We start from the raw sequence: 26,270 nt of genomic DNA, 5'->3' as shown, positions 1-26,270 counted from the left end.
AGGAAAGCCCTGTTTATAGGGGGTCTGGGGAGCAAAACTTGTTGAGCTTCTTTGGAGGCAGCCAGTGATCTACCACAGATGTCCAGTGATCTACCGGTAGATCACAATCTACCTGTTGGACGTGCCTGTCTAGTCCACCCACCTGCAATGCAAGAATATGCAGCTGTCCCTCACAGGAACCTGCAACCTTGGGATTATCAGCACCACGCTCTAACCAACTGAGCTATCCAGGAGGATTATCTTTGGGTGTCCCAGAAGCATATATCATAGTTTGCAGACCCTAAAATGAGGGACAGGGGTTATCTGAATGGGAAACAGTCAAGGGCAAAAATAAAAATAAAACTGAACCTTTCTATTGTTTATCTACATTGTTTCCAAATATTTCAAATAGCACCAACAAGCAAAAACCTCATCCGGTGCTGTTGCGCCAATCAAATTGGGAATCCCCTGCAGCTACTTTAAAGTAAAAATAAAAAATGTCAGGGGATCCAATTATGCCCCTCCAGATTCTCTTACTAAATTCATCTGATGACAGATCTCCTGCATCCTTGCTTCTGTAAGGAATTATTCTCTGGCTCTCCATGTCAATGTGACATATGGGAAGGAAGTGAGTGATAAATTCCCATAATTTTATTTTTCTCTTTTTCTTGGTTGAAAACAAGCAATGAGAAAACAGCCTGTGACACATATTTGCTATTTAAGTAAAAGGAATAAGTTTTTAAGGGCAGTCAGAATATTATTACTCATTTTGGTAGCACCTTTTTTTTTTGGGTGAAAACTACTTTGCAATGCTCCTCTCATTCAACCAGAAAAACTTGCAAGATGAGTCATTAGAATGCTTATTCAACAAAGGTTGAATCGAGGCTGAGAGAGATTTTTGCACAGGGCCAAGTAGCAAGTTCAGAGCTCAGCTAAGATCTAAACCTCAGACTCCCAGGACCACTAGAATCTACTATGGGTGCCGGAACCATCAGTTGCCATCTCACCAACACCAGGGGTTGTAAACAGTGACTGCTGGAATCCACCTTAGTTTTCCACGTTTCAGTATGGAGAGAATGTCTGGCTGCCTCTGATGGAGAAACATCTCACACATTCTTTTGTGCCCGTCTCTCAATGACTCATGTGTACGGCTATTTATATTTCTTGTCTAGCAATTTAAGTCCCTTTCATTTAAGGCTATTTGCTCCATTTGTTTGCGATTCTCAGTTGGTGATCTTAAGAAGCACCTTACTTTCCGGACTAGGTTTGTTTACCCTGACAGCTTCTTATAGAAAATGCATTTCCTGCATTGAGGGAAGGAGAAAATGAAGCTGAATATATTTTTATGTGCAAAGAATAGCAGAAAGGTGGATGGAGTCTGCTAGATTCTACAGTGCCTTTAACTCATTGGTGGGCAGAAGGTAGATAGGGATTTGTTTATTTATTTATGTTTTATTGGTAGAGTTCTCCGGGGCTTTTATATCAGCCAGCACTCACCAGAACTCTGTCTCAGCACCTCTAAGGTGGGCACCATTGCCATTATAAAAGAACAAGGGAGGTGTTTGTGGTGAGTTTCAGCACCTCATTTTCTAGAAAAAATAGCACTGGATTTCTGGGTGATTTTTTAATGATTTTCAGTTTTATACATTTCAATAATATTACAATCATGTTAACATTTCAAAACTCGACGTCCTTCCCCCTCTTTCTGCAATTCCTTAAATTTGTTTTTTTTAATAATTTATTTTCTGCATATTCCAAATTAACTTAATTTACTCATTTATTCATTTACTTTAAATATATACTCTTATAAAACTGCAGGTTATTACAGTAATCCTACCAATGTTCTTATCTGCTTACAGTTTATTTGTAAACATTCAATAAACCATTTCCACTCTTTTATAGAATGTTTGTTATCTTGATTTCTGATTTTAATCAGGATTTCTGGGTGGTATGCAGTTCGGTGGCTAGGGTTCCTGACTCCCCGTCATTTAACAATAGCACCCATAGCCTAAATTATGTTGCTTAAATTAAAAAAGCAAGGCAGGGTGGTAACAAGATATACCGTATTTTTCGCTCTATAAGACGCACCAGACCACAAGACGCACCTCGATTTGGAGGAGGAAAACAAGGAAAAAAATATTCTGAATCTCAGAAGCCAGAACAGCAAGAGGGATCGCTGCGCAGTGAAAGCAGCAATCCCTCTTGCTGTTCTGGCTTCTGGGATAGCTGCGCAGCCTGCATTCGCTCCATAAGACGCACACACATTTCCCCTTACTTTTTGGAAGGGAAAAAGTGAGTCTTATAGAGCAAAAAATACGGTATATACACACACACAGAGAGAGAGAGAGAGTGTGTTCTGTGAACTTCATTCAGTTCTAGTATTCAAAATGGACTCCTGTGGTCAGAATTATTTAATTCCAAAGTTAGGTCTTTTGCACCAAGATCTAGTTGGTGGATGTTGGGGAATGCAACCACAAGGTAGATTCAAGTCTGCCTACCTCTGCTTTAACAAGAATGTCTATATGCTCCCAAAGACCAAGGGTTGTATTCAAAACCTAGCTTTACATAAAAACCTCTAATCACAATATAACCATTGTAGTTTGTATTTTTGTATTTCTATACCACTTTATATTTTTAAGAAAAATCTCAAAGCAGTTTATAGCATATTAAATCAATAAAACAATCTGAAGAAAGTCAAATATAGAGCGTACAGTCAAAACAACAGAACAGAAAACTAAAATATTATCTGAAAGATTTCAAAATAAAACACTACAAAGGAGGTCAACTACAAAATACATATTGTGTTTATTAAAGTTTGAATTTTACACACAGCGCTGCCCACTGCTTTGAAGCAACCGGATTAAAAGCTCTCTGGGACCTGTTGCCTTGGTAGGTGTTCCTCAGGACCACGTGACATTGGAAATCGGTGAGAGGATCTCCCATCTTGATTTTACTTGATAGCAGCTGCCCTGCATTTTGTCAGAGCAGCAGTACCAGAGACCTTTTCCCCTGCAAAGTGAAAATCACACACACACTTCCTATTATTTGACCTGCACTTCAAGACATACAAGTATAATTCAGGTACTGGTAAGTCCTACACATACTCCCTTGGGGCAAATAGCAGCCGGGGAGGGTTACCTTCTGAACTCTCCTGTCATTAGCTTTAATTGATGAAACCATCAGTGGATCATTCTGGAACTATTAGAAAGCCATTAGCCTAATGAAGGATGATCTCTTAGCCTTTTCCTTTTGAGGCAGGGAAAGGGGTTTTTCCGGTGATGGCATTGGGCCAGCCATTAGGAGTGGGGTGATGGATTTTATGGAGCTAGCTGACCTCACTGGAAGAGTCTGCGACCAGAAAGAAGAGGAATTTCAAGAAGATTGGAAGAAATTTAAAGACTATTTGAATAAATATTGTAATATTAAAGACTAGAAATTACTTGAAAGTACTAATTAGGCCTAGGATTAAATTAGGATTTAATTAAATAAATGAGATCTAGAATGTTAAGGAAAGTTAATAAATTTGATTACAATCAGAATATTGTTTTTTGAATACAATATTCAAACTGCTACATTCAGTTACAAGGAAATTCAGATGGGAAGGATTAGAGGAAGTCAAGCAATAAGTTTATGAGGCTGGAATTTTAATTAATTAAATAATCTGTACTGTTTATATTTCCCCCCGTTGTGAATTGTTGTATTTGTTTCATTTCTTACTTGTTCTTTTTATTTTTGTCTCATTTGTTTTACAGTATGTGTTATATGTGTAAGAAAATTAATAAATATTATTGGGGGGGGAATCATTAGGAGTGGGATGACTGCCTCAAGTGGCAGATGCTGGGAGGTGGGGAATGACAGAGGGATGTTGAAGGATCCGAGGCCTCTGTGGAACGATCTGCAGCCATATCACAAAGACATGATTGCTAGACAGTCACCATCAGGAGCAATGACACCATGGAGTTTCAAAACCTGTATTGTATAGAGAGGACTCTATGATGCCATATCCCCAAACCTGGTGGCGGGGGAAAATGGGTTAATCTCTATCCCTTCCTGTCACTTCACACTCTTCTTCTTACCTATGATGAGGTAGGTTGCCTGTGAGCTCTCCAGGAAGTGCACTCCATTTTGAACTGGACTATGGACCTTTGTAACTTTTAAGGATTATCGCCTGTCTGGTTTTCATCACTGCACCTGTTGAAACCTGGCAATACATGTAAGGTGAGTAAACCTCCTATTTTTCTGGTTTACTTAAACTGTCTGAGAGTGATTTCTTTGTTAAGAGGGAGACATATAAAAGCAGAGGATCCAAGTCTTCCCTAAGCATAATTAGATATAATAATTGTTCCGGAAGGTTACGCAACCTTGTCCTAAAAACTTCTAAAGATAAGCTGTGCACGGATGGTAATTTTCTCCGCTGAAATACGTATTTGCATTCTCACACAAGTGAGAAAAAGAGGGAGGATAATTAAGAAATAAAATATCCTCCCTTACTCATCTAAATCCATCCAGCAGCCTCTTAGCCCGGCCTGTGGCACCTAATTCCAAGTGCTTCCCTTTTGTGGATGCTGTCCTGTCAAGAGTTATCTTCTGCATTTATCCTTTGCTTTGCTTCAGGCAGCAATATGTCTTGGGCTAGCTTTGGTGAGACAACGGCAGTGTAGAATGCCTTTCCCCAACCCAAATAAAAGGAATAAAAACCTCATTTGATTTGGGCTGCCTTTGGGTTTGGTGGCCTCTGCAAGTGCTGCAAGATTACAGAACTACAGCAAGTTTGACTCTGTCTGGAAGCAGACAAGGTTGTTGTTGTTTTACACAGAAGAGAGATGATGTCCACACTTGATTTATTTATTGCCAGTATTTATAGGCCACCCTATATGACTGGGTTCCCAGGGAGGCTAACCACTATGTTAAGAACAGATTAAACATTAATACCATAAAAGAAGACAACGGCAAAGCACAAAAGCAGCATGAAATATATATGGCAACGATAAACGAGATTAAAGCTAGTGCAGATTAAAAGCAATGGAAAAGGACCGGTTTTTTAAAAGCCTCCTCTGGGCACCACAAAGTACATAAACGAAGGTGCCAGGCCACTTTCCCATTCCAAATTGCGCTGCCTCCGTGCCCCAAGGGCTTTTCTCTCCTCGGGGATACACCAGGGGCCGCATTTCCTCCGGCTAGCGCGTGCTGGCATCACCGTCTACACGCGATACGTGCGAAGCAGCCCAACACGTGTCCCCGGATCCACCCCCAAGACCGCACACCCCACATTTCAACCCCAGGCCCCTGGTGGCGTTGCGCGTCTCTTCCCGCCTGTGGCCGATTCGTCTTCCTCTGCCTTACACAACCCCCACCTCCTGTTATGCTCCCGTTCAGACGTGACGCGCGCTCTCGCGGGCCTCCCTCCGTCCCGTGCCGTCGTCCTCCCACCACCCCACTTGCCGCCGTCACACCTGTTACCCCGGGCCCGTCCCCGCGTCTCCATCCCGGCCCGAGGCCGCTTTGGATCCCCTCCGGTGCGGCGATGGGAGGCGCGCAACGCCCTCGGGCTCGGCGCACGGACGGCGCGCCTCCTCCTCCTCCTCTGTCTCCTCCTCCCGCTGCTGCTGCTTCTCTTCCCCCGAGAGGGACTCCAATCCCCGAGAAGCCCTGAGCCGGGATAATGCTGCCACCTCCCCCGGGGACACGGAGGGAGGGAGCGAGCGCGCCGAGGGGACGGACGCGCGCGCACCAGCCCAGGCGGCCGAGCCGGGGCCGCGGCCATTAACAGAAGCACAAGCGGGATTCGCTTGGCTGGGTGGGTGGGGAGCTAAGGTAGGTAGGTGGCCGCCTGCCCGCCATCCATCTCCCTCCTCCTTCGCCCCAGGATCTCTCCTCCGCCCGCCTTTCCCCGCGCGCCCTCGCTCCCCCTCGCCAGCGCCGCCGCCGCCGCCACTTCCAGGCGAGATGCGGGCAGGAGCGAGCGGCGTGGCTGGCGAGCGAGGCAGCCGCTCCCGCAGGCAGACACGCACGCAGCCGGCGGCAGCAGCGGCAGCAGCAGCAGCAAAGGATGCTCCGGTCGCCATGGCAGCAGAAGCGGCAAGAGGTAAGATGGACCAGCTCGCGCAGCTCGCTGCCTCCCTGCCGGGGCCGCGGGGAAGGGGCGGCCTGGGTTTCGCGCCGCGGTCCCCAGCCTGCCCTAGGGGCGCCTCGGAGCCCTGGCGCGCCTTCGGGCGATGGACGGCGCGCTTCGCCTTGGCTGGAGAGCGGGCAGCTCTTGACCTCGGCCCGAGGGACCCTCTTCTCCCCAGGACGGAGGCCCCTGCCTGCCTGCCTGCCTGCTTGCTTGCCTGCCTGAGGCTGCAAGGACCCGACTTCCACCATCTCCCTCCTGATGACTTGGGCATGGCCACCGGTGGGCACGGATCTGTCTCGGCTGGGTGATTTGCCCCCACCTCAGCCAGATTCTCTTATCTTCACTTCTGCAGGAAAGGGCAAGGCAGGCCTGTTCTGCTCTCCCCTTTACTACCTGCCCACCCCCCCTTCCTCATCCCCATAGGAGCCAACTCTGAGGAGCCCAGGTCCCTTCATGCTCCCCCCCAAAATATTTGAGGGGGCAGCCCCCAAGTTGATGGACACTGCCATTCAAATGGTATGTGTGTGTGTGTCCACCTTGTAATCAATTTTGCAGGACGTGGCTTACCTGTGTCCACCCCCACCCGGCTATTTTATTCAAGTTGGCACCCTTGCCCCCCCCCAGGCCTACCCTCATCAGCAATAACCATGGTAACTTAGTTGAGGCCAAGGTCTGCCCAAGACAGAAGGATATATAGCGTTGGACTGGTGGCGTTGGGGGAGGATGTGTCAGTGGGGAATATCACCCCCCACCTTTATTATTCCTGGTTTCCCCCTGAGCCCCACAGGGCAACAGCAGGGGCTCTTCCTGGCCCAACCTCGGCCAGGTTTCCTCTCTCATGCCCACCTTGTGTTTTATTTTTATTGTCTCTCTTCATTTCTGGGTCATCTTGCTCTCCCTCCCAGTCCCTCCTTTTCTGCCTCTTCCCCGTCACGAGCTTGTGAGTTAACTTGTTTCCGTAGTCAGGCAGAACTTCCCATATGGAAAGACGGCTAGGATGGTGGGAGCTGGCATTTAACAGGAAGCGCCGTGGGGGGTGGAAATCTGCCAGCATAAGGCTTGCTGAGAACCAGGCAGGCCCACGGGATCCCAGGGTGAGGAAAGGCAGGAGGAGGAGGCAGCAGCGGGGTGAGGTCTTAGCCAACCAGCTTAGTATTGCGAGGCTTGACCAGAAGTTATGAGAAAGGTGCTGTGTTGCATTTAGGGAACGCGTTGTCATTCCGAGCTGAGCTGACCCAGCTAAACCTCCGTGTGCCATTCAGATTAGCAGTGGCCGGCGCTGTCATCAGCACGGCCGAGCGTGAATTGCGAGTGACAGGCACAGTGATCCGACACACCTGACACCCGTGTTGGGTCCTGCCAGTTTTCTGAGATGCCCAAATATGGTCGGGATGCTGAAGCATCATAAAAACCTGCAGAAGCTCCCCGGCCAGAAACCGTAGCATGGGAAGCAAAAAACAACGCCTGTATGATGGGCAGTAATGACTCTGTCACATCACCTGCAAGTTGTTGTTGTTGTTGTTTTTGGGGGGTGGAAACATTGCTTGTACAAAAAGCTCACCACCAAGCAAGCAAAACAGGATTCCAGGCCAGGCTAGCAACCAGGGTCTGATATAAGACTGATATAAGGTACTGTAGTAGATATTTTTGCCAGTCTTTGACCCTCTTGTTCACAAGGTGTTCATGATGTGAGTCCCAAGATTTGTGAATTAGCATGGATAGACTGTTAATGGAATTTCCAGCTATCTCAGAGGAAACAGATTGACACTGAAGCAATTTGCCCCCCCCCCTTTTAAAGGTCAAGCGAAGTGATAGCTCTAAGAATGCCCTTCAAGGCCGGCCACCAGTGCCCCCTGCCAGGCTGTAGTCTCCTGGGTGGTCCTTCACTCTGGAACTATTCCAGGAAGGCTGCATGTGTGCAGCAAAAAAAACCTTAACTGGCAGGGAGAGGCTGTGCAGCTGAAGAATATTTTACAGCCAATCATGTAGAAAGAACAAATAGGCCAAATGCATGACTCTGGGCAAATTGAGGAGACATGGGTCAGGATGGATTGAGGTTTATCAGCTGAGCTGCGTGTAGAGAGACAGGACTGCAGTGGATGATGGTTATGAGGTCAGGGGGTCACTGGCAGAGAGCTGTGGGAAATAACCGATGGCAAGAGAAGAATGGGGGGGGTGCGGCAGGACTGAGGAGGAGGAGGAGCAGAACTATAGTGGGAGCTCAGGAATGAAACAGCATGTGGGAATTGAGGACCGATGAAAGGGCATCGTTGGGTGGCAACAGCACAGACTTCTGCTCTTTGGGAGAAAAGCAAGTAGGCAAGACTGTCAGTTGGTCAGGTCACAGGAAAAGCAAAAAGAAAAGGAAAAGCACAGGGAAATGAGGGTCTTTTCAGCCGTGCTTTGAGAACCACCACTCACTGCAAGGTATTTCAGTACGGGCTGTTCAGATACAGCCCAAGACATTTTGATCCCCAAGGCAGAAAATCCAATTGGCATACCCACCCAATAATAATCTAAAGGACATGGGGGTGCAGCTCACCAGGAAAGTTCTCCTGCCTAAAGGTAGATGAAAGCAGTGGGAGCTCTGTTCCCAGTTCTGTCAGCGGGACTTGCACAGAAGAACTTCCCCAGTGAATTGTGCCTCATGGGCCAGGTGTGTCTCCCACACTGCCACCTTTAGCAGTGCATGAAATCCACTGTCTGTGGCACTGGCTCAGCTTGCCTCCTGCAGAGCACAGGGGAGTTGTAAGAGGCAGGGAGAAAACTAGGACCCTCCCCTTCCCACCTGCCTCCCAGCAGATACTTTCATATTTCATGAAATTATTCCGGCCTGGACTCTCCTGGGGTGCAAAAGAGCAGGTAACAAGAGGCACATGTGGTTGAACTCCTGACATACAATTTCATTGTTCTATTGATCTAGTAATTTGGCACACTAGGCTATACACGCTCATTGCGTGGGCTGGTGAATTGGGAATGATTTCTGCGAGGTGGGGAAGAAGGCTGGAAGAGATGGAGCTGTTTTCTGACGCTTTCCTTTTTCTTCTTTCTACAGTAAGGTTTCTCTAAACTCTTGAGTTACCAAGGAACTCTGGGGAAACAATTATTCCCTCCTGCAGTTGTTGATTGGCTGCCTACAGATTCCAAACAAGAGGAGAAGGTTCAGGTGACACTGAGAAGCGGAGAATGTTGGTGTCCTTTAGGCACTGAAGAAAGAAAGAGAGAGAGAAAGAGAGAGAGTAAGAGAGATCACTCAGTGGCCTGCAGCTCAGGTGTTTGGTGACAGAAGTCTGGTCTTGCTCCCTGTGAGAACCAGGGCTTTCATTCTGTGCACCATTCCATTTCCCCATTGATTCTTTATTCATCCAGGAGAGTCAGAGCAGTGTGGGGTTAAGAGAAGGTTATCTTCTTTTCATTTCTTTTTCTTGAGGGAGACAGAAAGCAAGCAAGCAACCTAAGAAGTAGTACCAGTAAATAAAAATGCTTCTTGCTTATTTCACCTCCTTAAAATTTATTATTTATTTTCAACATATATCCTCTGCCTCTGTACTTGATGCTGTGTAAAAATAAAAAAATATAAAGCCAGTTACAACAATAGTTTAAAACGCAACAAGGGAACCAGCCGCACAAATATACAGAGCCTCTCGAAGAAAAGCAGCTGAAATAGACAAAATGCCAAACCGCTATCACTAAAACTAGCAGTAAATCAGTAAATACATAGGCCAGCAATTCAGGAAAGCAACTTTTGCTGACCAGAGGCTCTGAGGAAAAGTGTCTTACATTTCCTCCCAAAATCCAGGAGGAATGGGCATAGGCTGTCATCCTCCAAAAGGTTGTTCAATATTATCCAGCATACAGCTGCAAAGAGTTATAAGGATCCTGTTGCTATACGTGGACTAGCTTTCCGTACAGACAAAGCAGGAGGGCGTTAGTACCTAACTTTAAAAGGTAGGAGGAGGGGCACATACAGGTTGCAGCCTTCTGTCTTCTTTCGCTAGTTTCTTTGTGTTCTGTAAACAAAATTAAAACAAGATATAAATTTAAAAGATATATAAGAGGAAAAGCGAGACAAAAATTAAAGCAGGGAGTATGGATCGAAAGAGTGAAAAACAAAGAATGCAGAAAGAGCAGAGGAGGAAGGACTAATAAGGAATAGGATTAAGAGAGTGGGCCCTCCTCATGGCAGTACCTTCCGGACGTTCCTTCTACAGTTCTCTCCTAGTTCCTCCCGGAAGTAGATGAGACAGGCACCCCTTTGCCTTGTGCATGCTCCTCTGTACTGTCTCCAGATCCCAAGGTGGAGGAGGCACAATGAATCGCGGTGGAGGCAGCAGCCCCATGGAGGAACTCTCAAAGGCTACCCTGCACAATAACTCGCTGTGGTGGCTGGCTTGCGGGCTCCTTGCCCTGCTGGCCAACTCCTGGATCATCCTGAGCATCACAGCCAAACAGCAGAAGCACAAACCTCTGGAGCTCCTGCTGTGCTTCCTGGCAGGGACCCACATCCTCATGGCTGCCGTGCCACTCACCACCTACGCGGTGGTGCAGCTGCGCCGCGAGTCCTCCGACTACGACTGGAACGAGAGCATCTGCAAGGTCTTCGTCTCCACCTATTACACCTTGGCCTTGGCCACGTGCTTCACAGTCGCCTCCTTGTCTTACCACCGCATGTGGATGGTGAGGTGGCCTGTCAACTACCGCCTGAGCAACGCCAAGAAGCAGGCCCTGCATGCCGTGATGGGGATCTGGATGGTGTCCTTCATTCTCTCCACGCTGCCTTCCATCGGCTGGCACAACAATGGGGAGCGGTACTACGCCAGCGGCTGCCAGTTCATCGTCAGCAAGATAGGCCTGGGCTTCGGCGTGTGCTTCAGCCTGCTCCTCCTCGGAGGCATCGTCATGGGCTTGGTTTGCGTGGGCATCACTTTCTACCAGACCTTGTGGGCTCACCGAAGGCACCACAGATGCCACCACCTGAGAGCGGAGGAAGCCGCCTCTGCTTGCCCGTCTTCAGCTCACAGCACCTTCAACGTGCCAACTATCGTGGTGGAGGACGTTAGGGGCAAACGGCGGTCGTCGCTGGATGGGTCTGAATCTGCCAAGACTTCCATGCAGATGACCAATCTCATCAGCGCCATCGTTTTCCTCTACGACACACTGACCGGGGTGCCCATTTTGGTAAGAAATACCCCTTCCTCCTCTTTTCCATTGTCCTAGAGCAGTGCTATGGGGTGTTAGAGGAGGGGTAGTACCTCTGGTGGGGGGGACACATCATGCCCCTTCTGGGGTAGTTTGTCCACCTTTGAATTTCAATTTACATTTTATTGTTAAAAAGTGCAATTAAGTCCAGCCCTAAATTTGGATAAGAGCTTAATATAAGGTCACACACATAACTATCTGGTTATAGTTTATTATGTCAAAAGTTGACACAGCACAGAGGTTATCTAAGGGTACTTGAGGAATTTGGTCTCAACCTCATTGTAAAATACACCCTTTCAAGAGCACCAGATTAATTTCACCCCATTTTCCATTTAGAGGGTCATTCCTTTGTGGGTACTGATCACGTATACCACTCTAAAGGTTGTGAAACAATTTCCACCATAACTCTTTGTCTGAAACATCCTCATACCTGTGTCTGAAAGATTCACCTTAGGGCTCAAATGTTCCATTTTGAGTCTTCACCGTTTTAAAAAAACACTGTTACATAAAAAGAAAAACTTTTTCAGTTTGTCCACCTTTGGTCCCACTCTGCACTCTCTCACCTGTGGCTCCTAGAAGCTGCTAGCATGCTAGAGTGGCCGCACCCCAGGAACGGCTTCGACTGGCCGGCTAAACCAGGTGAGGGTAGCCAATGGGTCTCAAACCCTCAGTGAGTTAGGGACTTCCCCTGCATACGAAGACTGGCCTCAGCAGATTGAGTGGATGAGAGCAATAGTGGGTCCAAAGGTCAAGAAAGCGGCTACTGTATGTGCTGCAAAGGAAAATGAGGGGCAGATGGGGCTCATCGACCTGGGAAGGTAGCCCATCTAGGAGAAGGAAACTCTGATCCTAAACCTCCACTGCTTGGGGGAATAACTTTGGCTGAAGAAAAGCCTAAGGAGTAAACCCTACACTGATCCCCTAAGCCAGTCGGATGGCGTCTTATATGTCTCCTTCTGGCAACTCCTGCAGACAAGCTAGTGCCAAACCTATTGCTCTGCTTTTCTTTGACCACATAAGTGAGTCGGGGGGGGGGGTCTTGCCATACAGGTAGCCCAGGACCTCCATGTGCACCACCCAAGCTTGCACCCCTTGGAGGTCACTTCGGTTGTCCATTGTCTCTTGAGACAGACAGATGCTAACATTAGTTTCCTGAACCTTTGAACCTTTAGGAAACACTTTCTGCACTGACATGTTTGCAATGAACCTTTGAGACTCCAACATGGGCTCCCTGTATTTTGCAGAGGATTTGGGGACATAACTCATGTGGCCAGGTCTCTTAGCCCTCCCCATTGCAATGTGTCCACTAGAATTCACCCCAAAACACTCCACTGCATCTAAGGGGCTCAGGAGAAGATCAGAAGCGATGCACAGGGTGTTTTCAGAGAACCCTGCTTGCCATTATCGATCACCTCACTGAGGAATCCCCAGTTAGCTTCCAAGGAACATCAGTGTTCCCTGAAACATAGCTTGAAAACCACAGTTTTAGAAAGTCAACAACCTCCCTGCCTCATTTTAGAGAGAAGAATGAGCATAGTTCGACAGAGGCATTGTTGGCCTTGATGTAAAGGTAAAGGGACCCCTGATCGTTAGGTCCAGTTGTGGACGACTCTGGGGTTGTGCGCTCATCTCGCTTTACTGGCCGAGGGAGCCGGCTTACAGCTTCTGGGTCATGTGGCCAGCATGACTATGCCGCTTCTGGTGAACCAGAGCAGCACACGGAAATGCTGTTTACTTTCCCACTAGAGTGGTACCTACTTTTCTCCTTGCACTTTGACGTGCTTTCGAACTGCTAGGTTGGCAGGAGCAGGGACTGAGCAATGGGAGCTCACCCCATCATGGGGATTCGAACCGCCGACCTTCTGATCAGCAAGCCCTAGGCTCTGTGGTTTAGACCTTGATGTACGCACACTATTGTTGTGTCTGCCATTGCCTCTGATCAAACAGGTCTAGGGGGATTTTGAAGAACTGAAGAAATTTACAAAAACAGCTTACCAAAGACAAGAGTGAGATGCATACACCACGAGGCGCAGTGCATGTGCTGTTTTGCTTTAAAAACTGAAGAAAACCATCTGTTTCCAGCCTCAGGTTGCATTTATATACTCCTCCAACTAGCCTCTAGAGGGCATAATCTCTGTCCTGGCTCCCCAGTTCCTGTTAGGATTGGCAGATCAAAAGAACTTTTAAGAAAGGAGCAAACACATACACATAAAGAGATGCTATTTTCTGAAACGCGGGCCTTTGATATTTTGAAATAACGTTATCTTGAAACAACAGGCAGCCTAAAGGACTTGTGGATTATATCATAGGTACCTAAGCTATTTCCCCCCCACCTGTTCAGCTTCTCTAAGCTTTGATGTCCATCTCTTTTGGCACCCCTTGACAAATTAACTTACATGCTTCGGTGACTGCACACACATCACACACAGCCATGCAATCTCTGTCCTCAGGCCCCGTCTACTGGACCTGCAGTGTGTACCAAGCAGGCACCAAGTGCCGTAGTTCTGCTACAGAAGGAGCCTGTTGTACATTAGCGAAATGCAAAGCTGGTGCTAGACTTTAGGGGGCGTTGGCACAGGGGTTGTCAATAGGCCTCCTAGCCAGGGGAAGACCTATCTGTAGTCTTGGTCCTACTGGAAGTGTAGTTCCATAAATATATATATAGATGTTATGGCTGTATAGGCTGGGGTACTGCATTTCTGGTATAATTAAACAGGCTGAGCAGCCACTAAAGATGGAAGCTGAGTTTGGCTTCCATTTGAAAGTGGCAGCGCTGCCTGCCCTGCACTGAAATCACCTCTGGAGGCCTGGTGAGAAGGATCAGTGCCGGATTTACATATAAGCTAAACAAGCTATAGCTTAGGGCTCCACTCTCTTGGGGGCCCCCAAAAACATTTAAAGGGAAAAAACCCCTGGATGTACATTTCCAATATATAAGACAAAAAACAAATAAAATAAAACCTACATACAGCAACAGTGTTTTGTGTTGTGTAGGCTCCTATGATGTAAGTAATGGGCCCCGCCTGCTAGCCTGCTCCCTAAAATATCACTGGTTTGCTCATTTCTATATGTATGGTGACTACATTCTGCAAAGGGATGCGGGTGGCGCTGTGGTCTAAACCACTGAGCCTCTTGGGCTTGCCGATTAGAAGGTCGGCGGTTTGAATCCCCGCGACAGGGTGAGCTCCCGTTGCTCGGTCCCAGCTCCTGCCAACCTAGCAGTTTGAAAGCACGCCAGTGCAAGTAGATAAATAGGTTTCACTCCGGTGGGAAGGTAAACGGCGTTTCCATGCGCTGCTCTGGTTTCAGTGTTCCGTGTGCCAGAAGCGGCTTAGTCATGCTGGCCACATGACCCGGAAAAACTGTCTGCGTACAAACGCCGGCTCCCTCAGCCTGTAAAGCGACATGAGTGCCGCAACCCCAGAATTGTTCACGACTGGACTTAACTGTCAGGGGTCCTTTGCCTTTACCTTTTTTTACATTCTGCATGTGCAAATGGCTTTAGATACCTATTAGGTCCATAAATTTCCATATAGCATATATTCAACACAAAAGACAGCGACAATTTGTTGTTGACAAGGACAGCTGGACATATCAAGGAGCTGAGGGCCTCATCAAACCTAAATCCGGCCCTGGGAAGGATGCAAAGTTGCAGCACAGCAGGGCCCTTTGGAGCTCCTGGGGCCCTTGGCCAATGCCCAAGCCAACTGACCTTTGGCACCAGGCCTGACACAAGGCATGGGGTGTGGGGAGGGAAGCCCTTTATAGTACAAGGAGCACTGGGGATGCAAGGACAGGCAACTGGGGTGAGAGATTCTGGAGGGTGCTTGTCTAGTGGAAGATAGGTCAGCGTGTGCTAGAATTAGAGGGTGCCCTGAGCTTAGCTGTGGCCCCATGAGCAGCGCTTTCCTCTATATAAATGAATGGGGCCTATTGTTCGGAATGATGTAAAGAAGCGTATCCCATGGGGCACCACTGGGCGGGCACTAAACCTGCCTTGGTGACCCCAGTCATCTGGGCAAGAGGTGAGTTCGACCTGCTCTCAAATGTATCCCATTGGAGGCTGAGCCTCATTTATTTGCATTGCCCGATGGCCTTCGTAGGAACAGCTCCGTTAGGAGTTGGCTCTTTCCTTTTCTGGGGAGTGTTATCAAAACTTGTGCGGATGCGCTTCTAAGATACAAACATGCATTGCAATAATGCTTTCAACATGTAAATAAATAAATAAATAAATAATAAAGCAAGCATCAAGGTAGAAAACCAGTTTTGCAACGTTTGCCCTCAGATACTTTTTCAGAAGTCCTGACCTTTCAGAGCAAACCGGAATTGCATTTTCCTTTTCATAAAATGTTCTCTCGGGTCCCTGTTGAGTGGGTATAAAGCCCAGAACCAGTGGCGTAGCGTGGGTTGTCAGCACCCGGGGCAAGGCAAGTAATTTGCGCCCCCTAACCCGTGGATTTGCGCCCCCTAATCCTAACCCCCAGATGTTGCGCCTGGTGCGGTCGGGCCCCCCTGCACCCCCCACGCTATGTCCAGAACTGCTTCTCTAGCCGGTGTTCTGGGGGCAGCTGGAAGATGTGGAGTATGACTGTTCATGAGAGTGGCAGGAAGAGACAGGACTGCAGTTGTGAGTTTCAGTACAGGTCCCTAGAATCCTTGTCAGTTTCAAGCAGAGTTCGTGCCCCTGGAGTTTTGTTTTCCCACCCATGGATGTACATTCCAGCAATGGAGAGGGGAAGACAGAGCTTCTAATGATCTTTTCTCTCTCTCTTAAGTAGCAGAAACTGTTAGCAAATCTAAGAGCACTACTGGGGCACGTGGTTTCCAGGGCTTAGCAGTTAGAATATCTACAATTGTCTGGCACAGCAGCAGAATATATGGACTGCAAATTAAAACACATACACACTACATGTTAAATAAAAAGACCACAAAGGTCTGGGGACCTGAATTTTGTTGCACTACTTTGGTAACATTTGTGTAACCACATTCCACACCTAGTTTGTGATTTAGAATGGTGGAGTTGCTGAAAATCGTAGTTTCCCAAAGACAGGGGTCAGCAAACTTTTTCAGCAGGGGGCAGGTCCACTGTCCCTCAGACCTTGTGGGGGGCCAGACTATATTTTGGAGAGAGAAAATGAACAAATTCCTATGCCCCACAAATAACCCAGAGATGCATTTTAAATAAAAGGACACATTCTACCCATGTAAAAACACACTGATTCCCGGACCGTCCACGGGCCAGAATGAGAAGGCCATTGGGCCTTAGTTCGCCTACCCATGCCCAAAGACAAAGTCCAGATCAGCCATTGCTCTTTACATTATTCTAGCAACGATTAAAGGTAAAGGTACCCCTGCCCGTACGGGCCAGTCTTGACAGACTCTAGGGTTGTGTGCCCATCTCACTCAAAGAGGCCAAGGGCCAGCGCTGTCCGAAGACACTTCCGGGTCACGTGGCCAGCGTGACATCGCTGCTCTGGCGAGCCAGAGCCGCACACGGAAACGCCGTTTACCTTCCCGCTAGTAAGCGGTCCCTATTTATCTACTTGCACCCAGGGGTGCTTTCGAACTGCTAGGTTGGCAGGCGCTGGGACCGAACAGCGGGAGCGCACCCCACTGCGGGGATTCGAACCGCCAACCTTTCGATCGGTAAGCCCTAGGCACTGAGGCTTTAACCCACAGCGCCACCCGCGTCCCTTCTAGCAACGATTAGCATTTGTTTGTTTTTAAAGTGCTTTGTTAGTGCTTGTTTGCAATGAATCAAGTTGCCTGACACTTGCCATGAGCGGAAGCTGAAATGCTGCGAGTCAGCATTCAACTCATTGATCTGATTGCACCGAGGTGCAGAAATTCAGTTCCTCCTGTGGCGAACTAGTTGAATGAGCTTTTTGCAGTGAGCACCAGGCACAGAATAAAGTCTCTGCTGTGAGTGAGGCAGGTATGTGAACTAGCTCACAAGTTACAATGCTTCCATTAATGTTAGGAATGACTCCCATGTTGATGCAGGAGTTTTGCCAAGAATATTTCACTACCAGCTGCATTTTGCAGGCACCTCTCACAGCCTAGAGACACCCTCTCACACAGCCCAAATAGAAGTTAAGGGAAACTCTCAACAACGGCCATGGAAAATTAGTGTAGAAACCAGAGAGTTTAAATGCTGCTCTGTTGGGTGGGAGAATCCACCATCTTTTCAGCAGCCCCAGTAAACCCCAAAATGGATCCACAGGAGCCAGATATATGGAGAAACGTGACTCAAAGAAGTAGGAGGCCCAGGGTTCACTCTGATGGTTTAGAAATACACAATCGTTTTGAGGTCCTCTCCCCTAGCATGGAAGACGAAGAGCAGACTCCATTTGAGGATCTCTCCCTCATTACAGTCGATCAGGATTTTCCCAGATTACTTTAGAACATATAGAATTCTCATCAGGGCCAGTTCACCCATGAGGCAAGGCTGCCTCAGGTGGCAGAAACGATAGTGGCAGCAGATCTGGCCTCCAAGGAATGAATTACCCACTGTTGCTGGTTCCCAGATTCCCGATGTAGATCTTTACTCACCTTTCTTCCATGCCCCCCCCCCACATTTTGTAGTTTGACTCAGGTGCGAAAATTTCTTGAGCTAGCCCTGAGTCCAGTGTAATTTATATGCCAAGAAGCATACCTTCAGTATACCTGAAGGAGTGTCTCCACCCCCATCGTTCTGCCCGGACGCTGAGGTCCAACGCTGAGGGCCTTCTGGCGGTTCCCTCATTGCGAGAAGTGGGGTTACAGGGAACCAGGCAGAGGGCCTTCTCGGTAGTGGCGCCTGCCCTGTGGAACGCCCTCCCTTCAGATGTCAAAGAGAACAACAACTACCAGACTTTTAGAAGACATCTGAAGGCAGCCCTGTTCAGGGAAGTTTTTAATGTATGACATATTAGTGTATTTTTGGTCTTTGTGGAAGCCACCCAGAGTGGCTGGGGAAACCCAGCCAGATGGGCGGGGTACAAATAATAAATTATTATTATATTATTATTATTATAAGCAAAAAATGTTAAGAAACATCACACTTATGAAATGATACACCATGAAGCAAAACAAACCTCTCTTTAATCTGCTCCAAAACTACCATCAATTAACTCAATATTATTTACAAATACAGTGGTACCTCAGGTTAAGTACTTAATTCGTTCCAGAGGTCCGTTCTTAACCTGAAACTGTTCTTAACCTGAAGCACCACTTTAGCTAACGGGGCCTCTCGCTGCTGCTGCGCCGCTGGAACACAATTACTGTTCTCATCCTGAAGCAAAGTTCTTAACCTGAAGCACTATTTCTGGGTTAGCGGAGTCTGTAACCTGAAGCGTTTGTAACCTGAAGCATATGTAACCTGAGGTACCACTGTATGGTGGTACCTCAGTTTATGAACTTAATCTGTTCCGGAAGTGCATTCTTAAACCGAAACTGTTCTTAAACTGAGGCACACTTTCCCTAATGAGACCTCCCGCCGCTGGTGCCCTTCCACCGTTCGGATTCCGTTCTTAGACCGAGGTAAAGTTTGCAAACCGGGACACTACTTCTGGTTTTGCAGAGTTTGTAAACCAAATTGTTCGTAAACAGGGCTGTTCTTAAACCAAGGTACCACTGTATTAGCTTTGTCTGGTACATTCCGTAACATAGTTCACATGATTTAACATAATGGAATGGATAAATGAGCAAGATTATGCAAGCAATTGTTTATTTATAATGGCATTATTTACTGTATTTTTCCGTGCATAAGATTAGCTATTTTTTACCAAAAAATTAGGTTTAAAATTGGGGCTCGTCTTGTATGAGTGCTGAGGGGTGTTTTCTTAATTTGGAGTCCCCCAATACACGAAAATATACGGTATTTGCACATTCAAAACACAAGTCAATATTTTTTTAAGCGAGTGAGTGGCTTTCCATTTCTATTGCTTCTAAAAATGATCACTGCTTGTTATATGCAGACAAACAAACAAATGTACAAAATACACAGAAGCCAGAGAGGGCTTCTATTTCACCTATATAGTTTACTTTCCCATGCCTGAAAACACAGATGCTTAAAACACTTTGCAAAGGTGTGGAAGAAAGGAAGCATATATGTGTGGAAATGTCAAGTCGTGTGACATAATGTAAACCACTTATGTGAACGATGGTGAGGAACATGGCGCACGAGCCTAATGCGCATATGAATCTGAGTTATTTGATGAGTGTGTGGGAGAGGGTTAAGCAGCAAGGGCCAGCTCAAGACATTTTGCCGCCTGAGGCGAATGGCAAAATGGTCACACACACACACACACCCACACACACCGGGGAAGAAGGGATGAATGAAGATCTGTATCAGGAACAAGGGGGGAATGAAGATTTACACCAGGATCTGCTGCCCCAGTGGATCTTGCTGCCTGAGGCAGTTGCCTCACCTTGTCTCATGAGTGGGCTGGCCCTGAGGAAGACATTTTGCTTTAAACTACATTATTTAGTTGGGGCATTTATAGAAAATTCCTGTATACTACACTAACTTTGCGGTGGGACGGGGGAATATATCAAGTATTATAGGGACCACTTGCTGGGCATTAAATGCTACAGTGCAGCAGTGTTGCTGCTTGGGTAAATGTAAACATCATGAACTGTGATTGCTCTTTCTTCAGCTTTTCTTCTGTGTGTATTGGGTGGGGGGGACCTGTCTCCAGACTTAGCTGTGAATGTTGTTGTTTAGTCGTTTAGAGCACACCTGGCACTCCTGTCTTCCACTGCCTCCCGCAGTTTGGTCAAACTCATGCTGGTAGCTTCGAGAACACTGTCCCACCATCTCGTCCTCTGTCTTCCCCTTCTCCTTGTGCCCTCCATCTTTCCCAACATCAGGGTCTTTTCCAGGGAGTCTCCTTTTCTCATGAGGTGGCCAAAGTCTTGGAGCCTCGGCTTCAGGATCTGTCCTTCCAGTGAGCACTCAGGGCTGATTTCCTTCAGAATGGATAGGTTTGATCTTCTTGCAGTCCATGGGACTCTCAAGAGTCTCCTCCAGCACCAGAATTCAAAAGCATCCATTCTTTGGCGATCAGCCTTCTTTATGGTCCAGCTCTCACTTCCATACATCACTATAGCTGTGAATAGGGAGCCTGATGGTGGAATGTTACTCACAATGTCCCCGTCCTCCTTTCCTTTCTGATTTCAGGTGGTGAGCTTCTTCAGCCTGCGCTACGACACGGCTCCCACCTGGATGGTGCTGGCTGTGCTCTGGTGCTCCATGGTGCAGACGCTGCTCTTGCCATCCTTCATCTGGTCCTGCGAACGCTACCGGGCCGACGTCCGGACTGTGTGGGAGCAATGCGTGGCAATAATGTCAGAGGAAGACGGGGAAGACGGTGAGCTGCTCCAATCCCATGTTCTCTCTACGCTAGAGGAGGCTCTGTGTATTTCCTTCCTTCCTTCCTTCCTTCCTTCCTTCCTTCCTTCCTTCCTTCTTTCTTTCCTTCTTTCTTTCTTTCTTTCTTTCTTTCTTTCTTTCTTTCTTTCTTTCTTTCTTTCTTTTTCTTTCTATCCTTCCTTCCTTCCTTCCTTCCTTCCTTCCTTCCTTCCTTCCTCTTCCTTCCTTCCTTCCTTCCTTGCTTCCTTCCTTCCTTCCTTCCTCCCTCCCTCCCTTCCTTCCTTCCTTCCTCCCTTCCTTCCTCCTTCCTTCTTTCTTTCTTTCTTCCTTCCTTCCTTCCTTCCTTCCTTCCTTCCTTCCTTCCTTCCTCCCTCCCTCCCTCCCTCCCTCCCTCCCCCCTCCCTCCCTCCCTCCTTCCTTCCTTCCTTTCTTTCTTTCTTTCTTTCTTTCTTTCTTTCTTTCTTTCTTTCCTTCCTTCTTTCTTTCCTTCTTCCTTCCTTCCTTCCTTCCTTCCTTCCTTCCTTCCACACCATCACTGTGGTACGGTCAAATCCACACGCGTTTTCCTTGTGCACGTAGTCAACTAGAAATGGCAAGCTATTTCCCATAAGCACAGAATACAAGCAAGGCTGCATTGTGGGAAACTTGACATGCAAGCCCAGCTCATTACAGGCTTGCGGCAATAGATGCCACAGTCGTGACGAACCGCTTAGAAAACCAGCTCGCCACAAATGAACACTCTAGCCTCCTCATAGCGCAAGAATCCAGATGTTCCACGCCTGCATAGGTCTGCCTTCTGTCTGTTTGAGGTGGGGAACAAGAAGGAGGAGCGAAAATGTGGCAAAGACATTTTTGTCGTCCTCTAGATGGCACTGGTGACGATTACGGTGACGGGAGGATCTGCAAAGTGCGATTCGATGCCAATGGTGCTGCATCTATGAAACGGGATCCCAGGGATGCTAAGCTGCTGCCAGTGCATCACATGCTGTTGCCCCATGACAGGGTGCACTACCTGCAGGTAAGCAGTCCCCTTCTTCGGGGGTTTGGCTGCCAGTCTGGGACATGAGCAGATCACGCCTGCCAACATTTGAAATGTACAAACCAACATTCTGTTTATTTAACACATTTATGGGACTGAGACCACATAACACCGGTCCTGAGAGATCTTCATTAGCTCCCAGTACGTTTCCAAGCACAATTCAAAGTGTTGGTGCTGACCTTTAAAGCCCTAAACGGCCTCGGTCCTGTATACCTGAAGGAGCGTCTCCATCCCCATTGTTCAGCCCGGACACTGAGGTCCAGCGCCGAGGGCCTTCTGGCAGTTCCCTCATTGTGAGAATTGAGGTTACAGGGAACCAGAAAAAGGGCCTTCTCGGTAGTGGCGCCCACGCTGTGGAACACCCTCCCTTCAGATGTGAAGGAAATAAGCAGCTATCCTATCTTTAAAAGCTATCTGAAGGCAGCCCTGTTCAGGGAAGTTTTTAATATTTAATGCTGTACTGTTTTTAACATTTGATTGGGAGCCGCCCACAGTGGCTGGGGAAACTCAGCCAGATGGGCGGGGTATAAATAATAAATTATTATTATTATTATTATTATTATTATTATTATTATTATTATTACGTTGCTCACTGAAAATTTTCTCTGTGCATGATGTAGCCTTGAACTGGATCCACCTAGCAGAGGCAGATGGTTTCCTTAGCCCTCTTCCCTGAGATGCTAAGGAGCATAACTTCCGCATGCAAGCAGACTTCCACCCAGAATTGAAAAGGGAGAAAGTATGGACTTACCCAAGGGTATGGGGTGTTAGGGAAGGGGCAGTACGTCTGGGGGGGGACACATCATGCCCCTTCTGGGATAGTTTGTCCACCTTTGGTCCTCGCCCTGAATTCAGCCCTCCTAGAAGTGGCTCCTAGATGCCGTCAGCATGCAACAGCAGCCACACCCCGGGAAATGGCTTTGACGGACTGGCTAAGCCAGGTGAGGGTAGCTGGTGAGTTAGGGACTTCCCCTGCATGCAAAGACAGGCACTGGCATATTAAGCAGACAGGATCCATAGTGGGTCAAACGGACAACTGCACTATCAACTGCAGGTCATAATACAGTGGTACCTCTGGATGTGAACAGGATCTGTTCCGGAACCCCGTTCGCATCCAGAGCAGAACGCAACCCACGTATGTGCGGGTCACCGCTTCTGCACATGTGTGTGACGTCATTTTGAGCATCTGTGCATGCACGAGCGGCGAAACCCGGAAGTAAAGCGTTCCGTTACTTCTGGGTCGCCGCGGAGCGCAACCTGAAAACGCTCAACCTGAAGCGACTTTATCCCGAGGTATGACTGTAGTGTGCAGTCCACACATTACCTGGTCTGTGTGTGTACCCACAAATGGTGGGGGTACCATGATTTCTGGGTGCACCACAGGGGGAAAAACCAACGCGGAGATTTATGTAGGGGAGAACATTAGAGGGAGAGCTGAGAGATCGCTTTGCTTTAGGAGTGTGAGGACAGCCTTATTGTCCCCTTCTCTCCTTAGAAAACAGAGCAATGTAACTGATCTGTAGAAAAGACTTCACAGCATGAAAAAAGAGACAATGCACATACGTTTGTAAATCAAGAAGATATTTAATAAAAAATATTTTTTAAAAAGAAAAACAGAACAAGGATGAACTGAGCAGCTAAAAGGTACTCCAGACTCTCCCACCAACACAATTCAGGACCACAAATCTGTGTTAGTAGAACACATGGGTTTTCTTTCTCTGTCTTGGAAGTTGTGTAGCCCCAAAAAGCTACAAAACTAGGAAAGCCAGGGGGAGAGGTGTGTGTCACATTTTCTTTACAAAGTGGTGTTACGGGGCAGGTGTGTGTTGCTCACTAAGACTCACATACCCAAAACATTTCTATGAAATTTGCATAGCTGCAGAACTCGAGGAAAATGCATCAGAAATAGTGGCACTAGGTAAAGGTAAAGGGACCCCTGACCATTAGGTCCAGTCGTGGCCAACTCTGGGGTTGCAGCGCTCATCTCGCTTTATTGGCTGAGGGAGCCGGTATACAGCTTTCGGGTCATGTGGCCAGCAGGACTAAGCCGCTTCTGGCGAACCAGAGCAGCGCATGGAAACGCCATTTACTTTCCCGCCAGAGCAGTACCTATTTATCTACTTGCACTTGGACGTGCTTTCAAACTGCTAGGTTGGCAGGAGTAGGGACCGAGCAATGGGAGCTCACCCCGTCACAGGGATTCGAACTGCCGACCTTCTGATCGGCAAGTCCTAGGCTCTGTGTTGTGTTTCCTCTTTCTATATATATATATATATATTTGCCATTGGAACTCCCCAGTGCTATTTTTCTAGAAAAAGAGCTGCTGGAACTCACTACGAACACTTCCCTTGTTCTCTTATAATGGCAATAGCACCCACCTGAGAGGGAAAAACCCTATACTGTATATTGCACGCCGTCCAACCTCCTTGCCCGCTGTCTCTCACCTCCTTCTTTCCTCCCAGGTCCCTCTCTCCCGGAGGATGTCCCACGACGAAACCAACATCTTCTCCTCCCACCGCTCCTCGCCTTCCTTCCTCCACAAGTGGTCCTCATCCGACGACATCCGCGTGCCTACCCCTCACAAACCCGGGGGCGTCCCCAGCTTCCTGCTGCCGGAGCTCCGCAGCTACCATCACCACCACCGGCGCCACCGGCCTCCCGAAGACGAGTTCACCACGCTCCGGCAGTTCCTGGAAGCCGGGCTGGTGTCCCGGGTACCTGCCTCGGGGTCTAGCGTCTGCTTCTTCCGCGACGAGATCACCACCTTCATCGACGAGACGCCGGTGCCGTCCCCGCACAGCAGCCCGCGCCACTCGCGCCTGCCGCTGGCGGCGCAGCAGGAGAGGCGCCACTCTCTGGATGGCACTGAGCAGGAAGACGGCCCCGAGAGGGATCGGCGGTGTTCACTGACTGGTGGGGAAAACCTATACCTCTACAGCGGAGAACAGGAGCCCGGGATACGGACCTTGGGAGCTCAGGAAGCACGGGGTTTCCAAGAGCTGGGCCTATGAAACGGCGGCAAAAGCGTTTGCTGGGCTCTGGATTTTTAAGCCAAACTCGACGTGTCTCCCCAGGACCCAAGGGGTGTTTTTAGGTCCTTGTGTTTCTCACCATGTTGGCAGAGGAGGGGGGTGGTGCCCACGGCGGGGTCCTGATGTGGTGGGGAAGGAGAATCGGCTTTGTTCGAAGGAGCCACGGAGCCCTGCGTCCAGGTGGCAAAACGTGAGCACAGACCACCGCAGTTCACCGGAGGGCACTTTTTTCTCCAGTTCCACCCCCTCAGTAGCATTGTTAGTGCCACACGCCCCTCCCTTTTCTTAGCTCCACCCATTATGAGAAACGCTTGTCGTCGGCTGCCAAGTGTGGGACAGGAAGGTATTAAAAAGAAATCTATATTTGGAGTGTCACCAGTGCCTGGCTTTCTCTTCTTAAAGTGTGTTCACAATGTCTGTGGTTTTGTTTTCAAGTGATTCAGACATGCATTTATCTGGGACTAAGCCCCACTGAAAACAATTGAGACCTACTTCTGAGTACAGTGGCACCTCGGGTTACATACGCTTCAGGTTACAGATGCTTCAGGTTACAGACTCCACTAACCCAGAAATAGTGCTTCAGATTAAGAACTTTGCTTCAGGATGAGAACAGAAATCGTGCTCCGGCGGCATGGCAGCAGCAGGAGGCCCCATTAGCTAAAGTGGTGCTTCAGGTTAAGAACAGTTTCAGGTTAAGTACGGACCTCCAGAACGAATTAAGTACCGTATTTTTCACTCCGTAAGACGCACTTTCCCCCTCCTAAAAAGTAAGGGGAAATGTGTGTGCGTCTTATGGAGCGAATGCAGCGGGGAGGCAGGCAGGAAAAGCCCCCAAAGGCCGCACACAAGCTCCGTGCGGCTCTTGCGGGCTTTTCCCCAGGAGGGAGAAAGGACTGACATGGCCAGTCAGTCCCTTCTCCCTCCTCGTAGAAAAGCCCGCAGGAGCCGTGCACTCCTTAAAGGGTGTGTGGCTCCTGCGGGCTTTTGCGGGAGGTGGGGGTATTGCCATAGCCGCGCACAGCCTCTCCCAGCTGGAGAGGTTGCGTGCGGCTAAAGAGGAAGCCAAGACAGCCAGCGGGATGGATCCCGCTCGCAGCCTTGGCTTCTTTGCTCTTTGGGGCTGGGGGGGGGTGGGACCCGGGCTTCCCCCAGCAGCCCCAGAAGCTCTGGGAGAAGCGGACAAGATTTTTTTTTCTTGATTTCTCCCTCTAAAAACTAGGTGCGCCTTATGGTCCGGTGCGCCTTATGGAGCGAAAAATACGGTACTTAACCTGAGGTGCCACTGTAGATACTACTTAAAGAGACTCAACAGCCAACTGAGAAGAAAGGATTCCAAGACGGAGTGTCCCAGTGCCAAGAGATGACGCATGCATGTAATATTGAGCATGCAGCGCTCAATTTAAAAATGCTCCAGACATGCTATTTCAGTTCTCCTGCGGCAGGCACGCTGTGGTGGGCTGGTAACATCACCCCCATGATACAGGTGAGTTTGGCTATCTTGTCAAGAAAAAGGATGGAAATCTTCTCCATCACTAGCCATGAGGAAAGCTC

The 26,270-nt window shown here is 48.3% G+C and overlaps 1 protein-coding gene and 1 long non-coding RNA gene across 3 annotated transcripts; one reads left to right on the top strand and one right to left on the bottom strand.

Moving 5' to 3' along the window:
- Window positions 1-2,760: 2,760 nt before the first annotated feature.
- LOC310668079 lies at window positions 2,761-5,519 on the bottom strand. Its single transcript, XR_014506609.1, has 2 exons — window positions 5,433-5,519; window positions 2,761-2,988 (listed from the first exon to the last, which is right to left on the bottom strand). It is a non-coding gene; the product is annotated as an uncharacterized lncRNA (long non-coding RNA).
- GPR162 (G protein-coupled receptor 162) lies at window positions 4,106-25,094 on the top strand. Of its 2 annotated transcripts, none has more exons than XM_083420057.1 (5): window positions 4,106-4,197; window positions 9,150-11,272; window positions 20,457-20,646; window positions 21,515-21,666; window positions 24,150-25,094. In XM_083420057.1, the coding sequence occupies exons 2-5, from the start codon at window positions 10,361-10,363 to the stop codon at window positions 24,696-24,698; spliced, it is 1,803 nt and encodes a 600-aa protein (XP_083276183.1). In that variant the 5' UTR covers window positions 4,106-4,197; window positions 9,150-10,360; the 3' UTR covers window positions 24,699-25,094. The 2 variants fall into 2 exon arrangements, with proteins under 2 accessions (XP_083276183.1, XP_083276184.1); XM_083420058.1 differs by lacking the exon at window positions 4,106-4,197 and adding an exon at window positions 5,573-6,064.
- The last annotated feature ends 1,176 nt before the right edge of the window (window positions 25,095-26,270 follow it).

The sequence above is a fragment of the Podarcis tiliguerta genome (genome assembly GCF_965153285.1).
Source record: "Podarcis tiliguerta genome assembly, chromosome: 17".
Classification (NCBI taxonomy): Eukaryota; Metazoa; Chordata; class Lepidosauria; order Squamata; family Lacertidae; genus Podarcis; species Podarcis tiliguerta.
Note: the sequence above shows the minus strand (reverse complement) of the source record. Positions and strands in the feature narration are given on the sequence as shown.

Coding starts and splice junctions, on each gene's coding strand:
- GPR162 (XM_083420057.1), top strand. CDS start 10,361: ATGCTCCTCTGTACTGTCTCCAGATCCCAAGGTGGAGGAGGCACAATG. Junction 11,273..20,456: donor TGACCGGGGTGCCCATTTTG/GTAAGAAATACC, acceptor TTCTGATTTCAG/GTGGTGAGCTTCTTCAGCCT. Junction 20,647..21,514: donor AGAGGAAGACGGGGAAGACG/GTGAGCTGCTCC, acceptor GTCGTCCTCTAG/ATGGCACTGGTGACGATTAC.